The sequence below is a fragment of the Festucalex cinctus genome, chromosome 7 (genome assembly GCF_051991245.1).
Source record: "Festucalex cinctus isolate MCC-2025b chromosome 7, RoL_Fcin_1.0, whole genome shotgun sequence".
Classification (NCBI taxonomy): domain Eukaryota; kingdom Metazoa; phylum Chordata; class Actinopteri; order Syngnathiformes; family Syngnathidae; genus Festucalex; species Festucalex cinctus.
Window position 1 is genome coordinate 14121348 of NC_135417.1, and position 15669 is coordinate 14137016.

Below are 15669 nucleotides of genomic sequence, written 5' to 3' on the forward strand. Positions count from 1 at the left end.
TATCCAAAACATTAGAGACACTTTTAGCTCAGCATGACGACGACACGGGATACCACGGGGGCCACCCTGAACTCCGCTTAACTTGCGGCCCCGACACAAATAGAAACTCTGAAAAGGAAAGTCGGCCAGTACGCGAAAACAACATCGATCGCACGTGTCGCCCTTCAGGGGAACGGCGCAGCCGGGACTCGTGTGGTGGATACGAGCTATAGAGATACGAGACGTATCGGGTGGTGCTTTTCACTTGCATGCTGAATTATTGATTTGGTGAAGTGGGGGTGAAAGTGGGGGCTTGATGGTCACTGGATGGCGCCCTGAATATTTTAAAATTTGAGCGTTGCCAACGGACCAGTGTGGGTTATGAGTGACGGCGAGCGCGGCGGGTCGGGGAATGGTCGGCCCTTGCGGAAGTTCAAACTGAATAATTAACATGCGATGGTGGGGTGACTAAGATTGAAAGGCTTCATCCATCCTCCGTCCCAAGCCTTGTGACTTTTTTTTTTCTCCTGACAAGTACACCAAAATGATGGACGACATCTTCTTGCTCCATAGCAAAGCCGTCATATTCCAAGAGCCACATGTATTCTGTGCTACACTCTGCTAGCCACGGTGCCTGATGATTCATGCTCAGAATAATGCGACCAATCGGGGGAGACGATCACATAAGGATCTCATTTTTGAACGTCAGCAACTCAAAGAATTCATGTTGCTAAGGTCTTTATTCTCATCACAGTGGCAGGTGAGCTTAGGGCGGGAGAAGTAATGTACACCCTGGATTTGGTTGGCAGCCAATCAGAGGACAGAAATAGACAATCAATATACATTCACACTTTTAGAGTTGTATATGAACTGGAACCTCTCCCAGTTGACTTTTGGCAAGAGAAGTGACTCTGGACTGCTTGCCAGCCAAACACAGGGCACATAAGACAAGTAAGCAATCACATTCACACTTGAGGATCATTTAGTTTCTTCATTACAGCTGACATGTTTTTGGAATGTGGGGAGAGCATTCAAACTCCACACAAGAACCAAACCAAGACTCAAACCTCTCAACTGTGATGCAGATGTGCTAATGAGGCGATGACACGAATATGTATTTCTGTGTTAGGGAGGCGTGCGATAACGACCTGAAGGTCCGGCGTATGAATGTGTGGTTGGCAATAAAAATAACAAGTCTGCAGTAGATTTTATCGTCCACTCTTGGCCGGGACGACGCAGCCATTAAGAGTGCAATCAGAAGCACATTTCATCTCTTTTATCTTCAATCAGCTGCGGCCAGCAATGAACCTGTGCACCCAGGACGCGGCTACTTCCTGCTGCATTACATCATCACATTATGTTAGGCCGTTAGCATTTTAGCCTCTCATGTTTATGAAGCGGTCCCTTTATTGTTGTATTAACGTCTAATTAAGCACAGAGGTATTTTTTTCCGTGCCAAGAATTGCAATTAAACTACAACTCAATTTACATGTCCAATTTATGGAAATTTTGGTTTCACTTGTTTGATAAAGTTGCATTGTATTGTAAATAAATAGATAATAGAATGTAAAGAAATCCAATTTTTCCCCATGTATTCGGTTTGGAATTCGTAAATTTACATGAGTGAATTTTTGTTTTAATCTATCCTCCATTAATTGCTGACAAAATCACCTATTAGTTGTTTTTGCAAAAGTATTGCTTATGCTGCTATCTTGTGGCCAAAGGACTATTTTAAAGTGAGTTGAGGTGCTTCATCTGAACAAGTGTTTTTCTACTATATTGAGGCCTCTAAACCTCTTTACGAGTGTGTCATTTACATACAGAATTTTTGATGTTCACCACAGGGCTCTTTCCTGAGCCACGCAGCTCCTGCTTTCTGCTAGTATATCGCTCATGTCAGCTGCAGCTGATTCCATGATTGCATGGAATCTTCCTAACTCCAACAGACCAAAAACAATCTTTGGTCTCTTGGAGGATAGCAAACAGTAGGAGGGACCTAGCACAGGTGGTAGTGTGGCAGTCTCCCAAGCTGAAAGTCGTGAGTTTGAAGCTTAACCCTTGTGTAAGTTTTATTTTATTTTCAATTTTTTATTTTACTCTACGTCTCTTCCTAGTATAAATCTTAGTTTACTCTAAAACTGAGTCTATTTGGACCCTATCTAAATAGAGTCAAAATTTACTCTAAGTCAAATTTATACTACAGAATTTACTGTGTAGTATGCTAGATTCCCAATGTAACAAAGAATTTTGCTTAACTCCATGTTAGTTTCCCTCACTGCTTTCATCATGTCACCAAGTTAAAAGATAACTCGTCTTTAGCCATGACTCAGCAAAAAGTAAAAAGTTGCCGGGAGGAAAACAAGCTCATGTGGACGTTAATGCCATAGCAGAAAAACAACCCATGACAGGAACGTGGACGGCGGCGGGACAAACGCTTCATTGTGAGCTCGGAGGCGCAGCATCCAATGACAGCCGTTCGCGGGCGGCTAGCGTCTGTTAGCTTCCCCTTTGCACCTGAGACGGGAGAAAGTTTGCTAATTAGATTTCCAGAGGCTGACCACGCCGAGGTCCTTGCAGCAAATTGGAAGTAGGATCAGGGAGCGCCGGCCAATAATTGGGAGCACAAATCCCTTGCGGGCCACGACGGCGGACCGAAGGGTGTCAGACGGGGTGTCACGCTTCCAGTCAAGCTCCAATTACCAGACTTTGAAGGCGGCTGCCGCATATCGACACCTGCAGACTTTCTCAGACTGGGAAAACGTTGGGCATTGAGAGCATTGAGGGCTTTTCAAGCACAAGAGCTCGGGGAGTGAGTCGCTCACCTGCCTGGCGCCTTCCGAAGGAGAAGCCATTTAGAGGCGGATTGTTGAATACAAACATTTTGCCATCAAAGTATGAAGCGGGGGAAAACAAAAAGCTCTCCAGGGGATTTCCGTTCTAAAAGCTGCATTAGCATTCCTAAAGACGACTGACGGCCAAAGAAACCATCCATCAAGTCATCTATTTTTTTTCCTACTGTTTATATACTATAAAACTGTGGTTCGCAACCATTTTTCAGTGATGTATCCTGTGTGATTTTTTTTTTTTCAGCCATGTATCCCTAAACCAGCGCAAAGCATTTCTGATTGAAGAATGACTAGTGGCACAACTGGCGCGTTTTGCCATCCTGTAAGAAACCACACTGGCTGTTCGGCAAACATGGTAACCACAAAATCCACCATGCTGCCAAAAAAGAATCCCAGGGTCTTATTTCATACTGCCTGATTGGACAAGTGAGTAGTTGAGGGTTGTCGCCAAATGCCAACCAAGATGACAAGGAGGGGTTGGGACCCTCCTTGTCATCAGTGCCACTCAGGCAGCTCTCAAGGGGACGCCGCTTAACCTCAAACTGGCACAAAGTGACAGTTGGTCCCGTCTCCGAGTTGGCCGGGTTCATCGATCTTACGCCGGCCCGAGGTCCCTGAAGCTTTGAGCTTCGACTTGAGCTCTCCCGCGCGGGATCCTCGCCGGGATTGACATCTGAGTCGAAGCCGGACGACAGCGAGAGAAGACACGAGGTGACCGCGCTACACTCCAATGAGGGCTCTGGAAAAGCCCAATTTCCATCCAGGAAGATCAATAAAACAGCTACCTAATGTAGCCGTAACATTAATTAGAGAGAGGCTTGTGAGAAAGAAAGCTCGTTAAGCAGACATTAAATATGTGCCTACTAATGAAATGATGGATTTTGTAATAGGGGTTGCACAGTGTTGTAGTGGTTAACATTTTTGCCTTGCAGTTAAGAGGTGCTGGACTCGAATCTCAGCCTACAACAAGCACAGTAGAAAACGGATGGAACAATTAATTTTTGCATTTTTGATTTCCTTGGTGCGGTGCAATAACTAAATTCTGTAAATATGCTTTCTTCATGCTGTTCATCCCATGTATCACTGTCGCACATTTTGACTGGGTCTCCTGCCCCCCCGTATGCAAGCTGTGTTATGTTGTCTGTTTTGGACCCAAAGTCGACAAAGCAGAATAAATCCAACAAAAGAATCTCTTTTGTGCTGTGAAGCTGATGCAACGTTTTTGTCTTGTGGGCAGCCAACAACGTCGGCGACGCATTGCAGAGCGAGACCGTGAGTTCATGTCAGCGGCAGCACAAAATGGGAATTTGTCACAATTGGACAATGCCTGAGACTTTTTGGTTCTTTTTGAGTTCTTGTGTCCTTTCTAACTAGTTGAATGAGAACATTCCACAAGCACAGTTTGAACAAGACGTCTACCACAGTTCCAATAATGCTAATGATGGCGTCATTCCGGCCCACATTGTCCTGGAAATGTTAGCGGCAAATTAACTCACCGGCTGGGATGGGACTCGCTCCCTGTCTGATCGGAACATTTAGAAAAATCCAGAGATTTTTTTCCCCCCCCCTTCAATATTGCAATTGATATTTAATACGCAATTATTTTTTTCAAGGTCCTCTTCTTATGTAATTTTTAGCAAAAAAATAAATCTTACAATAATCTACCAGATTTATTATACGTGAATGTTTAGGTCTTAGAGGTTAGTCTTATGCTAAAATAAAGACAACCGAACCATGGATTCATATGAAAGACAGTTTATTTACTTCAGTCAGAATTAACTACTACAACTTCACATAATTCTACCAAACAAGGGTGGTGTACACATAAGTCACAAAGTCGTAAATCAGATTACAACAATAATGCAGTCAAATATGTCATATTCCTTCAACGTTCATGAAACACTGATATGTAAACACATGGAGTGCACTTCTTAAAACTTGTGAATGTAGGCAAGTCAAAGCAAAAAAAAAAAGTCAGCCAAATCACCCTGGTACCTCAAAGCACCACTGTATAATGTTAATTGTTAAATATTTATTGCAGCAGGTCCGCCAGCTGACTTTGATCTGGTACACTGTAATTATGCAACAGCTTTGATGTAATTAACAGCACCCAAATAGTGTTCCAAAGCTATTCTTCATTTGACTGATGAGTCCCCAGATGACTTTGGGCGAGAGGCGAGGTCCACCCTGGACTGGTCGCCAGCTACTCGTAGCTAATAAATGCATAATGCGCATTTCTATTCTATTTTGTCAGGTTGGAGGTGAGCCGTGGTGGGCGGGGGGGCCATGTGTTCCTGCTGAGTCGTCACATTGGGGTTCCACCATGAGGCGGACGCCGCCTCTACTCCACTCGCCCAGTTCGCCCCCCTCACCCCTCCCCTTCCTACTGCTCCTGCTGCTGCTGCTACTGCTGGGCACTGCCGCCTCCTCGCCGCCGCCCACTGGTGCCGCCGCCCCCTTCCCTCAAGACCTGGAGCCCATCAGCGTGGTTGGACAAGACTGTGAGTACAGCATCCACTCGCTAGTTGCCGGGGAAACACCTACTGACAGCCCCCTAGTAAGGTTTAGAATTATAGATACAACCAGATGGCAGATGTGCACTGCTTTTCTTCGATTGAAAGTGTTTCAGTGAAGCTCCTACCCTCAACCTCAACATAAACACACGCACGTGCACATGCATGAATGTAAATACACATGACAGGACAGACATGAAAGCGCACACAAACATGTATTTGCAGGCACATGGCGACATGCATACAAGAAAACACGTGTGCAAGGAGACACGTGCACATAAACACCCGTGCATGCCATGAGCCATCAGTATATTCTTTAATAATTGTGCGATGTACACAACAGCAAGATTGACCCCGCAGCAACACAACACAAATAAAAAGACTTTCACATTTTGCTTGTTATCCTGTCAGTTGCATTACAAAAACACACACACACTTGACCTTTTATAACCTCGTCATAAATAAACATTAACTGAAAATAAAATCAGATTCTGATATGTGTGTGTATGCGTGCATTGTGGAAGGAGTGACTAATGATGATGATTTAGACTCGCATTGCATTCAAGACAAATGCTGAAGTATTGCATTTGGCTCAGACAATGTGAAACCGCAGAGCATCACAATCAAACGTAAACAAAAACCACAGATGACCTCCGTGACCCTCTAAGATCTATGCTGGCTGTTTCTGTCCACCTTGCTTCCTTTTTTTCAAACCATTAAATATATGAATAATATGCTGCTGACTTCAAATTGTACTTTTTGGCTCTATAGTTGCGGCTTTTGGCCAATTGAAGCATATGAAAAGTTGGAAGAAAATATTTGGCATCCCCCAACTCCCCACCGTGACTATAAATAGCACAATTTTTCTATTAAATTGTTATATGTACGCTTCTGCAGCGGAACTAATACTTCTTGCGCACTCTGACAATGATCGCCACTGCCACCTACAGCAGTGGATGTGCAATTACACTACATTGTAATATGCCGTTAAAAAAAAGGCAATAAATGATTGATGGATTGAATGGTCATGAAAAATTAAAACGAGTTAAAATTTTGTACCAATGGTATCCATTTCAAAGCATTCTCAATTCAAAATAATCAGCTCATTTTGTTACATTTAGGGACTAATTGCCACATTTGCAAAATTCCCCAATTTTCTCAATAAAATTCCCAAATTTAAGAAGTGTTTTTCTTCTTTACCTCTGCACATTTCTTGACCAATTTAATCAGAATCACCTTGTTTTAAAAACACACAAGGGAACTTGTCTCCGGTAATATGAGCTAAACTCGTATTGCAGTAAAAAGCAAATATGACAAACAAAGACGTGACACATAAGTACAGAGAGCGTTCACATAAAGTGAGGGTACCCTTACTGACCAAAAACAGCTGTGCAAACGATGCGGCGAGTCATCAAATAAAGATAACATGACGGTGGTGCAGATAATCATTGCACCATTTAAAGTGACGATTAGCGCAGCAAATGTGATGGCCAACTTGGAGTCTCACATCAACAATCCGATTAATTCCTCACTATTTCAGTGCATAGTCAGCTCTTCAGCTTTCATACGCAATTTGAAAAAATACTGCATTCGTGCATTAATTTTAGTGAGCCTTTAATATTGACTGCCCCCGGTCCTCGTTAAGCTGGTAGGAGGAAGAAGAAGACGTTGAACGTGTGCGACATCCCCTCAAGACCTTTGGTCATCGGACCCTCATCACGGCGCGAGGAAGTGACGGGACCTAATGGATGGGCGAGAGATGTCGTTCCGAGCGCTCTAATGGATCTCGGTGGAAGGCGAGGGCCGGCCATTAGCGGAAGTAGCCGTGTCTCCGCTAATAGAGGCGGCCCTGCGTAATGAGAGCCATTTGTCAGCTGAGGGTCCGGCAGGTGACGCCGTTACACCGGGTCCCCCCGATATGGAGTCCATAAAAGTGCTCACTGAGTCACTTAGGAGTCGGAGAAGCAATGTTTGGAATGATAGGTAGATTTGTCTACTTGGAAGCGAAAGAAATGAAATGGAACTCCAGTTGAATTAAGAAATATGATATAATTATATAATTAAGTTCATAACATACCATTCAACTCCTCAGATGTCCTGTGGTCGTCAGGGAATGATTGTACTTTAGTCTGAGCTACTCTAATGAAAAGCAAATTCCCAAAAAGCAAACATAACCACTTTCTGTTTTCCTAATTGCTCTTTGTTGTCATGCAAGTGAAGAAATAAAGTTGCGCTTCTCATGTTTGTTGTGCTTTGATCAGTCCGAGCGGCATCGCAGGTTCAGGAAAAGGACTCGGGAGGGATTAACATCCGGATTCAGAAGCACTGGGGGGGGGACACTCAATGGGTGAAGGTCCGGGGCTTGGAATGACTTCAATCTTTACCACGGTCGATTCCAGACGAGCATTTGAACTGAATCCCTGCTGGGAGAATCATTTGTGTTCATTCAATTGTGTTCGTTTTATGGAGCCGCTCAGCCCCGATGGGAACTTCCGGAACTTTTGGCACTTGCGGCGCTTCCTCTTCCTGCTTTAAACACGCACAGGAAATGTGTACACAACTTCCAGGACACGTCTGTCCTCTTAATGCGAAAACATTTGAACACGACATCCCTGCAGGAGGAGACTCAACATTGGGAATAAGTCAAATACATGTTGGAATTTACTTTTAATAGTTTTTTGTTTTGTTTTGGGGGGGTTTTCTCGTAAAAATAAAACCAATCTTTATCCGCCCTCTTCACCGCCTTCATCATCTTCTTTCTTTCTTGGCTTTTTCCTTTGTCTTCATCTGCCGTCATCTTTTTTCCTTTATCTTTATCGTCCTTATATTTTTTCTGTTCATCTTTTTACTTTTTTGTCATTGTCTTCCTTCCTCGTCTTCTTCAAAAGTTGGTCTTTATCTTCATCATCTTCTTTATCGAGATCTTTTTCTTCTCTGTCTGCAGAACTGATTTTTGTCCCTTTTTAATATTGAGCTACTTCCTGACCTGTTTTTTCTGCAATTCCAAAAAAAAAATCAAATCTTCTTCTTTAACTTCTCCAACTCTGCTTCTTCTTCTAATTATTTAATCAATTCACTTGGAAAATCCAGATCTTCCTCCTCATTGTCCTTATCTTTTCTTTTGTCCTCAACTTCCATCGGAATCTGTCCTCTTGTTCCTCAGTTCTACAATAGATGACATTTCATGCAGGAGAACATTATGGTGTTTTGGGAATAAGTCAAATAAAGATGACTTGACTTGACTTGACTTGTGGAGTTGACAGATGTTTGTTTGTTTTTTTTTGTTCCCCCGCAGCTTCCTACTTGTTCCCCAGTTTCCAAGGCTTGACGGAGGACAATGACACGCAGCGTCTGGGTCTGGACTTCCAGAGGATGCTGAGGATCAACCACATGCTCTACATCGCCGCACGGTCAGTCCAGGTTGATCCTGAACGCCACCTTTGGGGAAAATCACATGAGGTTACCTCTAGTAATGGGCACATGTTCACGTTCATCTGCTTGTCGTTGGATCAGATTCCCACCACCAATTCCTCCCAGGTGTTGGCTCATGTTGCCAACTTATCCCAATTTGCTCCTAATGGCTGGTTAAAAGTGTTTTTTGTAGGACATGGTTTCAATTTAGTGAAGCATGTCCATTCGCGAATTTGCTTACTCGGTTGTGGAATCTAACTACCAACCACTAGCTGAAAAACTTCATCATGGCTATTCATGTGCTCTTTTTTTCAAACTCATCTAGCAACGTAAACCTTAGAAATAAATGTCTTACAGATAGATGAATGATGCTTTTTTTTTTTTTTTTTTTTAAATATAATGGTACCTGGACTTTGTAAGTTCAATTTGTTCCATGACCTAGCTTGTCAGTTTTGTCAAATCTATTTTCTCAATTGAAATGACACAAAACTACATTAGCACTGTATTGTATAAAGCATTAACACATGAGGTCGTGATGATATACAGTAAAAGATCACAACCTCTCATGTAATATAGCTTTTATACAACTTCTCTACAACCTAATTAATTAGCTAACAATAATGGGTAACAACAAAACATTCATATTAACTTATGCAATTCCAATGTCTTGACTTTTTTAAAAAATTTTAGTGAGGTAAATACAGTCACAGTCATGAATGCAATTGCACAGTATAAAGACGCTAAATTGTTTTATTTGTATGTCCAGTACTGGTTCTGACACCTTGGATCATGGTGGCTAAGTCTCTGAGAGTTATATGAGTAATTCAACATGTCCACTTTGCTATGTTTTCATTGAACAGTAAAATTCCCTTGTTGGAGAATGAAGTATCAATAGTCCGTGCTTGGCTAACAGACTGACCCTCTCTTCCAGGGATCACGTTTTTGCCATCAATCTGGCGGCGTCCTCGGAGAACATCCTACCACAGCAGGTAGTAGCTTGCCGCCGCGCGTCATCATGTGATCTCGCCGCGCTTGTTTTCTCCATCAGGCGGGAGAACGTCGGCGTCTCGTTATTCCGCCACGGGAGCGTTCAAGTGTTTTCCAATCACGGATCCAATCGGCTCGGAGCCCCGCGCCGCCCGGGAAGCCGGCCTCATTTGTCAAACGTGATTGGTCTTAAATAAAAAGCGGCGAGCGGCCCGCCGCCGCTACCTCTTTGTATCGAGATGAGCGGCCAACATGGATGGCGCCGCCGATTAGTCCGCCTCGTCGCACGCGCACGCATGCCTAACATTAGGCAGAGCTAATCCATCTCCTGAGGCTTCTGTGTGAAACATTTATGTGGTGTGTTGGGTTGTTTTGTTGTGACTTGCGTTATGGTGTGGTGTGTTTGTCGGTTTGTTGTGTCTTTTGTGTTGTGTGTTTTGTGCATTTTGGGGTGTTGGGTTAGGTTGTGTTGGATTGTCATGTAATTGTGGTGTTGAGTGTGGTTGTTACACTGTAGTGTAGGTGGTGTGTTGCGTTCACTCGTCAGTCCACTTAAAAATAGTCTTGGAAGACTTCTTGGGCATAGTTAATTACCTCATTGCTGTCACATAATTGCAATGTACTGGATCAACTCAGCTGGTCATTTTCTTTGTCCTTGCCTCTTTTGTCTTCTTCAGTCTCACATATTTAACTTTGTAGCTTAGTTTCATCTTCACTCCTTAGCTTAGCTTTCTTTAATAATAATTTCAGTTTTTTCTCTTCTTTTTAGTATCATTTTTTTTAGTATCCTCTTAGCTTAGCTTTTTTTCTCTCTCTTTAGCTTAGCTGTTTCTTAGAATCTCCTGAGGCTTGTTTTGTCCTCTCAACATTTTACTTAGCTTAGCTACATCTTAGCTTAGCTTCTTCAGATTTCTTTGTTTAGCTTCATCTTAGCTCAGCTTCTCTCCAGCACTTTTTCATATTGTTTTCTTCTCTTCTTAGCTTAGCCTCTTCTGCACATCTTCTTAGCTTAGCTTCACATTTGCTCTTTAGTTTAGCTGCTGTTTAGCATCTCCTTCGCCTAGTGTCTTCTCCTCTCATGAACTTTTTCTTAGCTTAGCTTCTTCACATTTCCTATTAAGTTTGATGTTTTGTTTTCCCAGAAGCTGACATGGAAGACAAAGGATGTGGACAAGTGCACGGTGCGAGGGAAGAACAGCGTAAGTATCCCATGCGTGCTCTCACGTTCAGGTAACCTCGCTCACATGCACTGACGCTGGATGTTTTTCCTTCTTGGCACCAGGACGAATGTTACAATTACATCAAAGTTTTGGTGCCCCGCAACGATGAGACGCTGTTTGCGTGCGGTACCAACGCCTTCAACCCCACATGCCGTAACTACAAGGTATCTGTTATTTGAATATGATACTAATAGTATTTAAAAGGCACTTAGAATGTAGAATTGTTGTGAGTGTTGCTGTTTAGCATCTTGTTAGAGAACAGCGCAGTACGAAAAGTGCTGAAACATTGAACAGTTGGACATAATGTATGCTTTCAGAAGTTTAGTAAAAGTCAAAGTAAGTTCATATGTAAATGTTATAGCGCGATTTAAGTTCATACTCAAATTTCCCTTAAAGAAAAAAAAACAACAAAAAAACAAAACATATCTTATTGGGGGGAGTGTATGTATGTCTCTTGTAAAAGATCAATACATTGTAAAGAGAAGAATATAGAGTCAGGTCTTGTCATGTTGTGTTGTCAGATGTCGACTTTGGAGCAGGATGGTGAGGAGATGGTCGGTCAGGCTCGTTGTCCTTTCGAGTCACATCAGTCCAACGTTGGGCTTTTTGCAGGTCAGTGGATATTGATGATTTATCACTGTAAAGATACTCATCAACAATGATTTAACAAGGTAGGAAACGGATATTTACAGTGTGATGTCTGCACGTGTTTACATTTTTAAATGATCACTAAAACAACTTACCTATGAAATCACTATGTCACATCACTGGTAAGCTATTTTCCGAACATATTGGTGACCGTTGGCAATGGTAATCAAGTAATCCTACTTTTACAGGAGATTGGGACTGATCTCTGTCACAAAAGTAGAAAAAACACTTCAACATAGTCTCTTGGCACCAAGACAGGGAATCTTGCAGCTTCTTTGGATGTTTCATGCAGCACAAAAACACCAAATAGATTACTTATTCAGCAAATAACTCTAGGTTCCCAAAAATATGCACCACTGTGTGAATTTGAAAGTAGTGAATCACAGTGAAGTGGAACACTGTATTTATTTAAATGTGAGTGTTATGTATTTTTATTTTTTTTGTCCCACAGGTGGTGACTTCTACTCAGCAACCATGACAGACTTCTTGGCGAGTGATGCGGTGATCTATCGCAGCCTAGGCGAGAGTCGCCCCGTACTACGGACTGTCAAGTACGATTCAAAATGGCTGCGAGGTGAGCACATGGCGTCGCTGGTTGTTGTTGCCACCATCTCGATAAATGGAGTCATGCATGTCCTTTCCTCGACACCAGAGCCTCACTTCCTGCACGCCATCGAATACGGCAACTTTGTGTACTTCTTCTTCAGCGAGATTGCTGTGGAGTACACGTCACTGGGCAAGGTGAGACCCTCGCCAAGAATGCCATGTGACCACCCACCTTTATTAATACTGCATTGTTTTCTTCAATGTAAAAGAGTTCCCATGTCTTTTTTTCTGGTTAATTTTCTAACTTAACTCTCTGGTGCCCCCTAGGTGGTTTTCTCCAGAGTGGCGCGTGTGTGCAAGAACGACAATGGTGGTTCTCCTCGGGTCCTGGAGCGCTACTGGACATCCTTCCTGAAGGCTCGACTCAACTGCTCCGTGCCCGGTGACTCCTTCTTCTACTTCGACGTGCTGCAGTCGCTCACTAACGTGCTGCAGATTAACCGCCGGCCCGCCGTGCTCGGTGTCTTCACCACACAGGCCAACAGGTTGGTTCCACAGCGACTAGTCCAGGGCGTACCCCCACTTCTCTCAACAAATTTTGGGTAGACTCCAGCTTACCTGTGACCCTTAATTGTCTGTCTGTGGGATGTGAATGCTGTCTCTGTGCCATGTGATTGACTGGTGACCAGTTGAGATATCTTGTCATTTGCGACCGGTCTCACAACCTGGTCTCTCACTGGTCTTCCCGCAGCATCACCGGTTCGGCCGTGTGCGCGTTTTACATGGACGACATTGAGAAGGCCTTCAGCGGGAAGTTCAAGGAGCAGAAGAACAGCGAGGCAGCCTGGACGCCCGTCCCTGACGAGCAGGTCCCCAAACCAAGGTGAGGCTTCTTCTTAGCTCAGCCTCCCCTTAGTTTAGCTTTTTATTTATTTATTTTTTTAGCTTAGCTTTTTCTCTCCTTCAATTCTTAGCATTTTAGCCTAGATTCTTCTCAGTTTCGAGTCTTCTTATCTTAACTTTATCTTAGCATCTTTTCATCTTAACTTTCCCATACTTTAGTGTAACATTAATTGTCTTAATTTCTTCTCGCCTAAACTTCATCTTAGGTTAACATCTCATCAAGTTTTTATTGTAGCATCCTCTTGACTTAGCTTCCTGTGACTGTGCTGTTGTTTGCCAGGCCTGGCTGCTGCGCCGGCGAAGGCTCAGCTGCTGACCTGAAGTCGTCCACCGCTTTCCCCGACGAAACGCTGACATTCATCAAATCCTACCCTCTCATGGATGAGGCCGTGCCCTCCGCCAATAATAGGCCACTCTTCACCCGGACCACCAGCAGGTACGCCCGGGATCACAACAACCCCACGAGTTAGTACATGCGTTTCATGGGCTAGCAACCATTAGAATGATTGACAGCACCTGACATGTTGACAGGGGAGAAATTGTTCCAAGATCCTGCTCATAATCTGAAGGTGCAATCAGAAGTACTGTAACTACCAATGTAATAGTAATTAAAAAGTTGAAAATGGAAGATTTTAACAAGTCAAGTTTATTTATATAGCCCTTTCAAAAATGCACCTTTACTCTCATAATATGCCATTTATTCTGGAAATAATGTGTACATTCATGATAAATGGATTTATTTATTTTTTTGTAGTAAAAGGTGTTGTTTGAGAATAGTTATATTTTAGACAAATGGACAATAGACAAAAAAATCTTACAAGAACAAAGATGTGAGATGATTTATTTAAATTTATTTTGCGGGACCCTGAGTTACAGTTTAGGGACCTCCGGGGATCCGGGGACCCCACTTTGACAACCACAGTCACATAACACATCCCGCTAAAATGCATCTCGCAGACCAAAGTCCCCCCAGGTCACCCTGGTGCATTCTGAATAAACACACCAGCAGCTGCAGGGCTCCCTGCAGGGCGAGTGATGGCCTGACAGTTGTGGAAGCTTCTAGAAACAAAGCAGAAACCATTAAAAGGCTCAAGGTGCCCTTCAGCCATGCACTTCAGACGATCCATGAGAACTTGCATCGTGCAGCTTGTATTCAAAAGACGAAAAAGCAGGATCGATGTTGAGTCCTGGAGGCGAGGGATGGGTGGATGGATTAACAGGTGAAGGTGAACGAGGGCGCACTGGTAAGGCGGGAAGATCAGTTTATTGATTTCTTCAAGTTAGCGTGGGAATAATCACAAGAATGAGCCATCCAAACAGCAGTCCCTAAAACAATCCCAAGTACAAGAACAATCCCAAAAACGACAACAAGAACAATTCCAAGTACAAGAATGATCCCCAGAACAAATACAATCCCAAAAGCGAGAACGCAAAAAGCAACTATTGAGAAACCAAAGCTAGAATGGTCACAAAAGTAATCTTGAAAACTACAACAATGCCAACAACAATTCGAAAAACAACTCCAAGACCAATGCCAAGTAGAAGAACACAAAAACAAGAGCACCCAAAAAAAAACAAAAAAAACAAGCCTAGGTAGAACAAACCCAATTGTGACATTTGTGTTGTCACAGGTTCAAGTTGACCCAAATTGCAGTGGACACGTCTGCGGGTCCCAACAGGAACTTCACAGTGATTTTCTTGGGTTCTGAGGACGGACGAGTTCTGAAAGTTCTCACCAGCACGGATGGAAACAACCAGACGCTGAGCACCACACTCCTGGAGGACATCAGCGTCTACAACAATAACAAGTAACAACAGAACATTCTTCTTTCCTCTTAGCTGGGCCTAATATTTATCTCTTAGATTATCTTCTTTTACATTGCTTTTTCTTAACTTTGTTTCATCATACCTTATCTTAGACTTATGTAAGCTTTTCGAAATCTTGACGTCTGAACCAAGCATTAACTTAATCTCTTATTTGGTTTGGATCTATTTAGCATGGCTTTTTCTTTTTATACCTTCTCAACTCAAACTTCTTCGCATATCTTCTACTTAATTTTTTTCTTACTGTAGCTTCTTCTTATTTTAGCCTTTTCCCACCTTAGCTTCTTTTTAGATTAGGTTCTTCTGAACTTGTTTTTTTTTATTATTATTATTTTATTTTCCTTACCTTTGCTTCTTCTGAGCTTAGCCTTTTCTTGCCGTAGCCTCTTCCGATCTTTTTTATTTCCATAATTTGTTCTTAGCAGAAGCTTTTCTTAGCTTGTGTTCTTTTTGCGTTTTTCTTAGCTTAGCACAGGGGTGGGCACACTCGGTCCTCGAGGGCCGGAGTCCTGCAGGTTCTGGATGTTTCCCTTTTCCAACACAGCTGATATATGATCAGCTCATCAGCAAGCTCTGCATAAGCCTGATAACGATCCTGTTGATTGGAATCAGCTTGTGTTGGAAAAGGGAAACCTCCAAAACCTGCAGGCCCTCAAGAACCGAGTTTGTCCATCCTTGGCTTTGCATATTCTTACCTTGGGTTCCTTTTATCTTAGCTTGTTTACTGTCGCTTTTTCTTCAGGTACCTTCTTCTCTATTTTTTCCTTTTTTATTGTCATTTACGTTTTCTTA

General features: G+C 42.9%; 1 protein-coding gene and 1 long non-coding RNA gene across 3 annotated transcripts in view; one reads left to right on the plus strand and one right to left on the minus strand.

The window, feature by feature from the left end:
• The window catches only part of sema6cb (semaphorin 6Cb), a 95732-nt gene that overhangs the window by 62765 nt on the left and 17298 nt on the right, over positions 1–15669 (plus strand). For both annotated transcript variants that reach the window (XM_077528341.1, XM_077528342.1), the window contains exons 4-15: positions 5080–5326; positions 8634–8748; positions 9681–9738; positions 10879–10935; positions 11019–11120; positions 11478–11568; positions 12056–12178; positions 12257–12345; positions 12478–12695; positions 12902–13033; positions 13334–13489; positions 14685–14861. In XM_077528341.1, the coding sequence (XP_077384467.1) occupies positions 5149–5326; positions 8634–8748; positions 9681–9738; positions 10879–10935; positions 11019–11120; positions 11478–11568; positions 12056–12178; positions 12257–12345; positions 12478–12695; positions 12902–13033; positions 13334–13489; positions 14685–14861 (1496 nt within the window). In that variant the 5' untranslated portion in view covers positions 5080–5148. The remainder of the gene's footprint in view (positions 1–5079; positions 5327–8633; positions 8749–9680; positions 9739–10878; positions 10936–11018; positions 11121–11477; positions 11569–12055; positions 12179–12256; positions 12346–12477; positions 12696–12901; positions 13034–13333; positions 13490–14684; positions 14862–15669) is intronic.
• On the minus strand, positions 14200–15376 carry LOC144023066 (uncharacterized). The gene is made up of 3 exons (XR_013284486.1): positions 15224–15376; positions 14790–14846; positions 14200–14294 (listed from the first exon to the last, which is right to left on the minus strand). It is a non-coding gene; the product is annotated as an uncharacterized LOC144023066 (long non-coding RNA).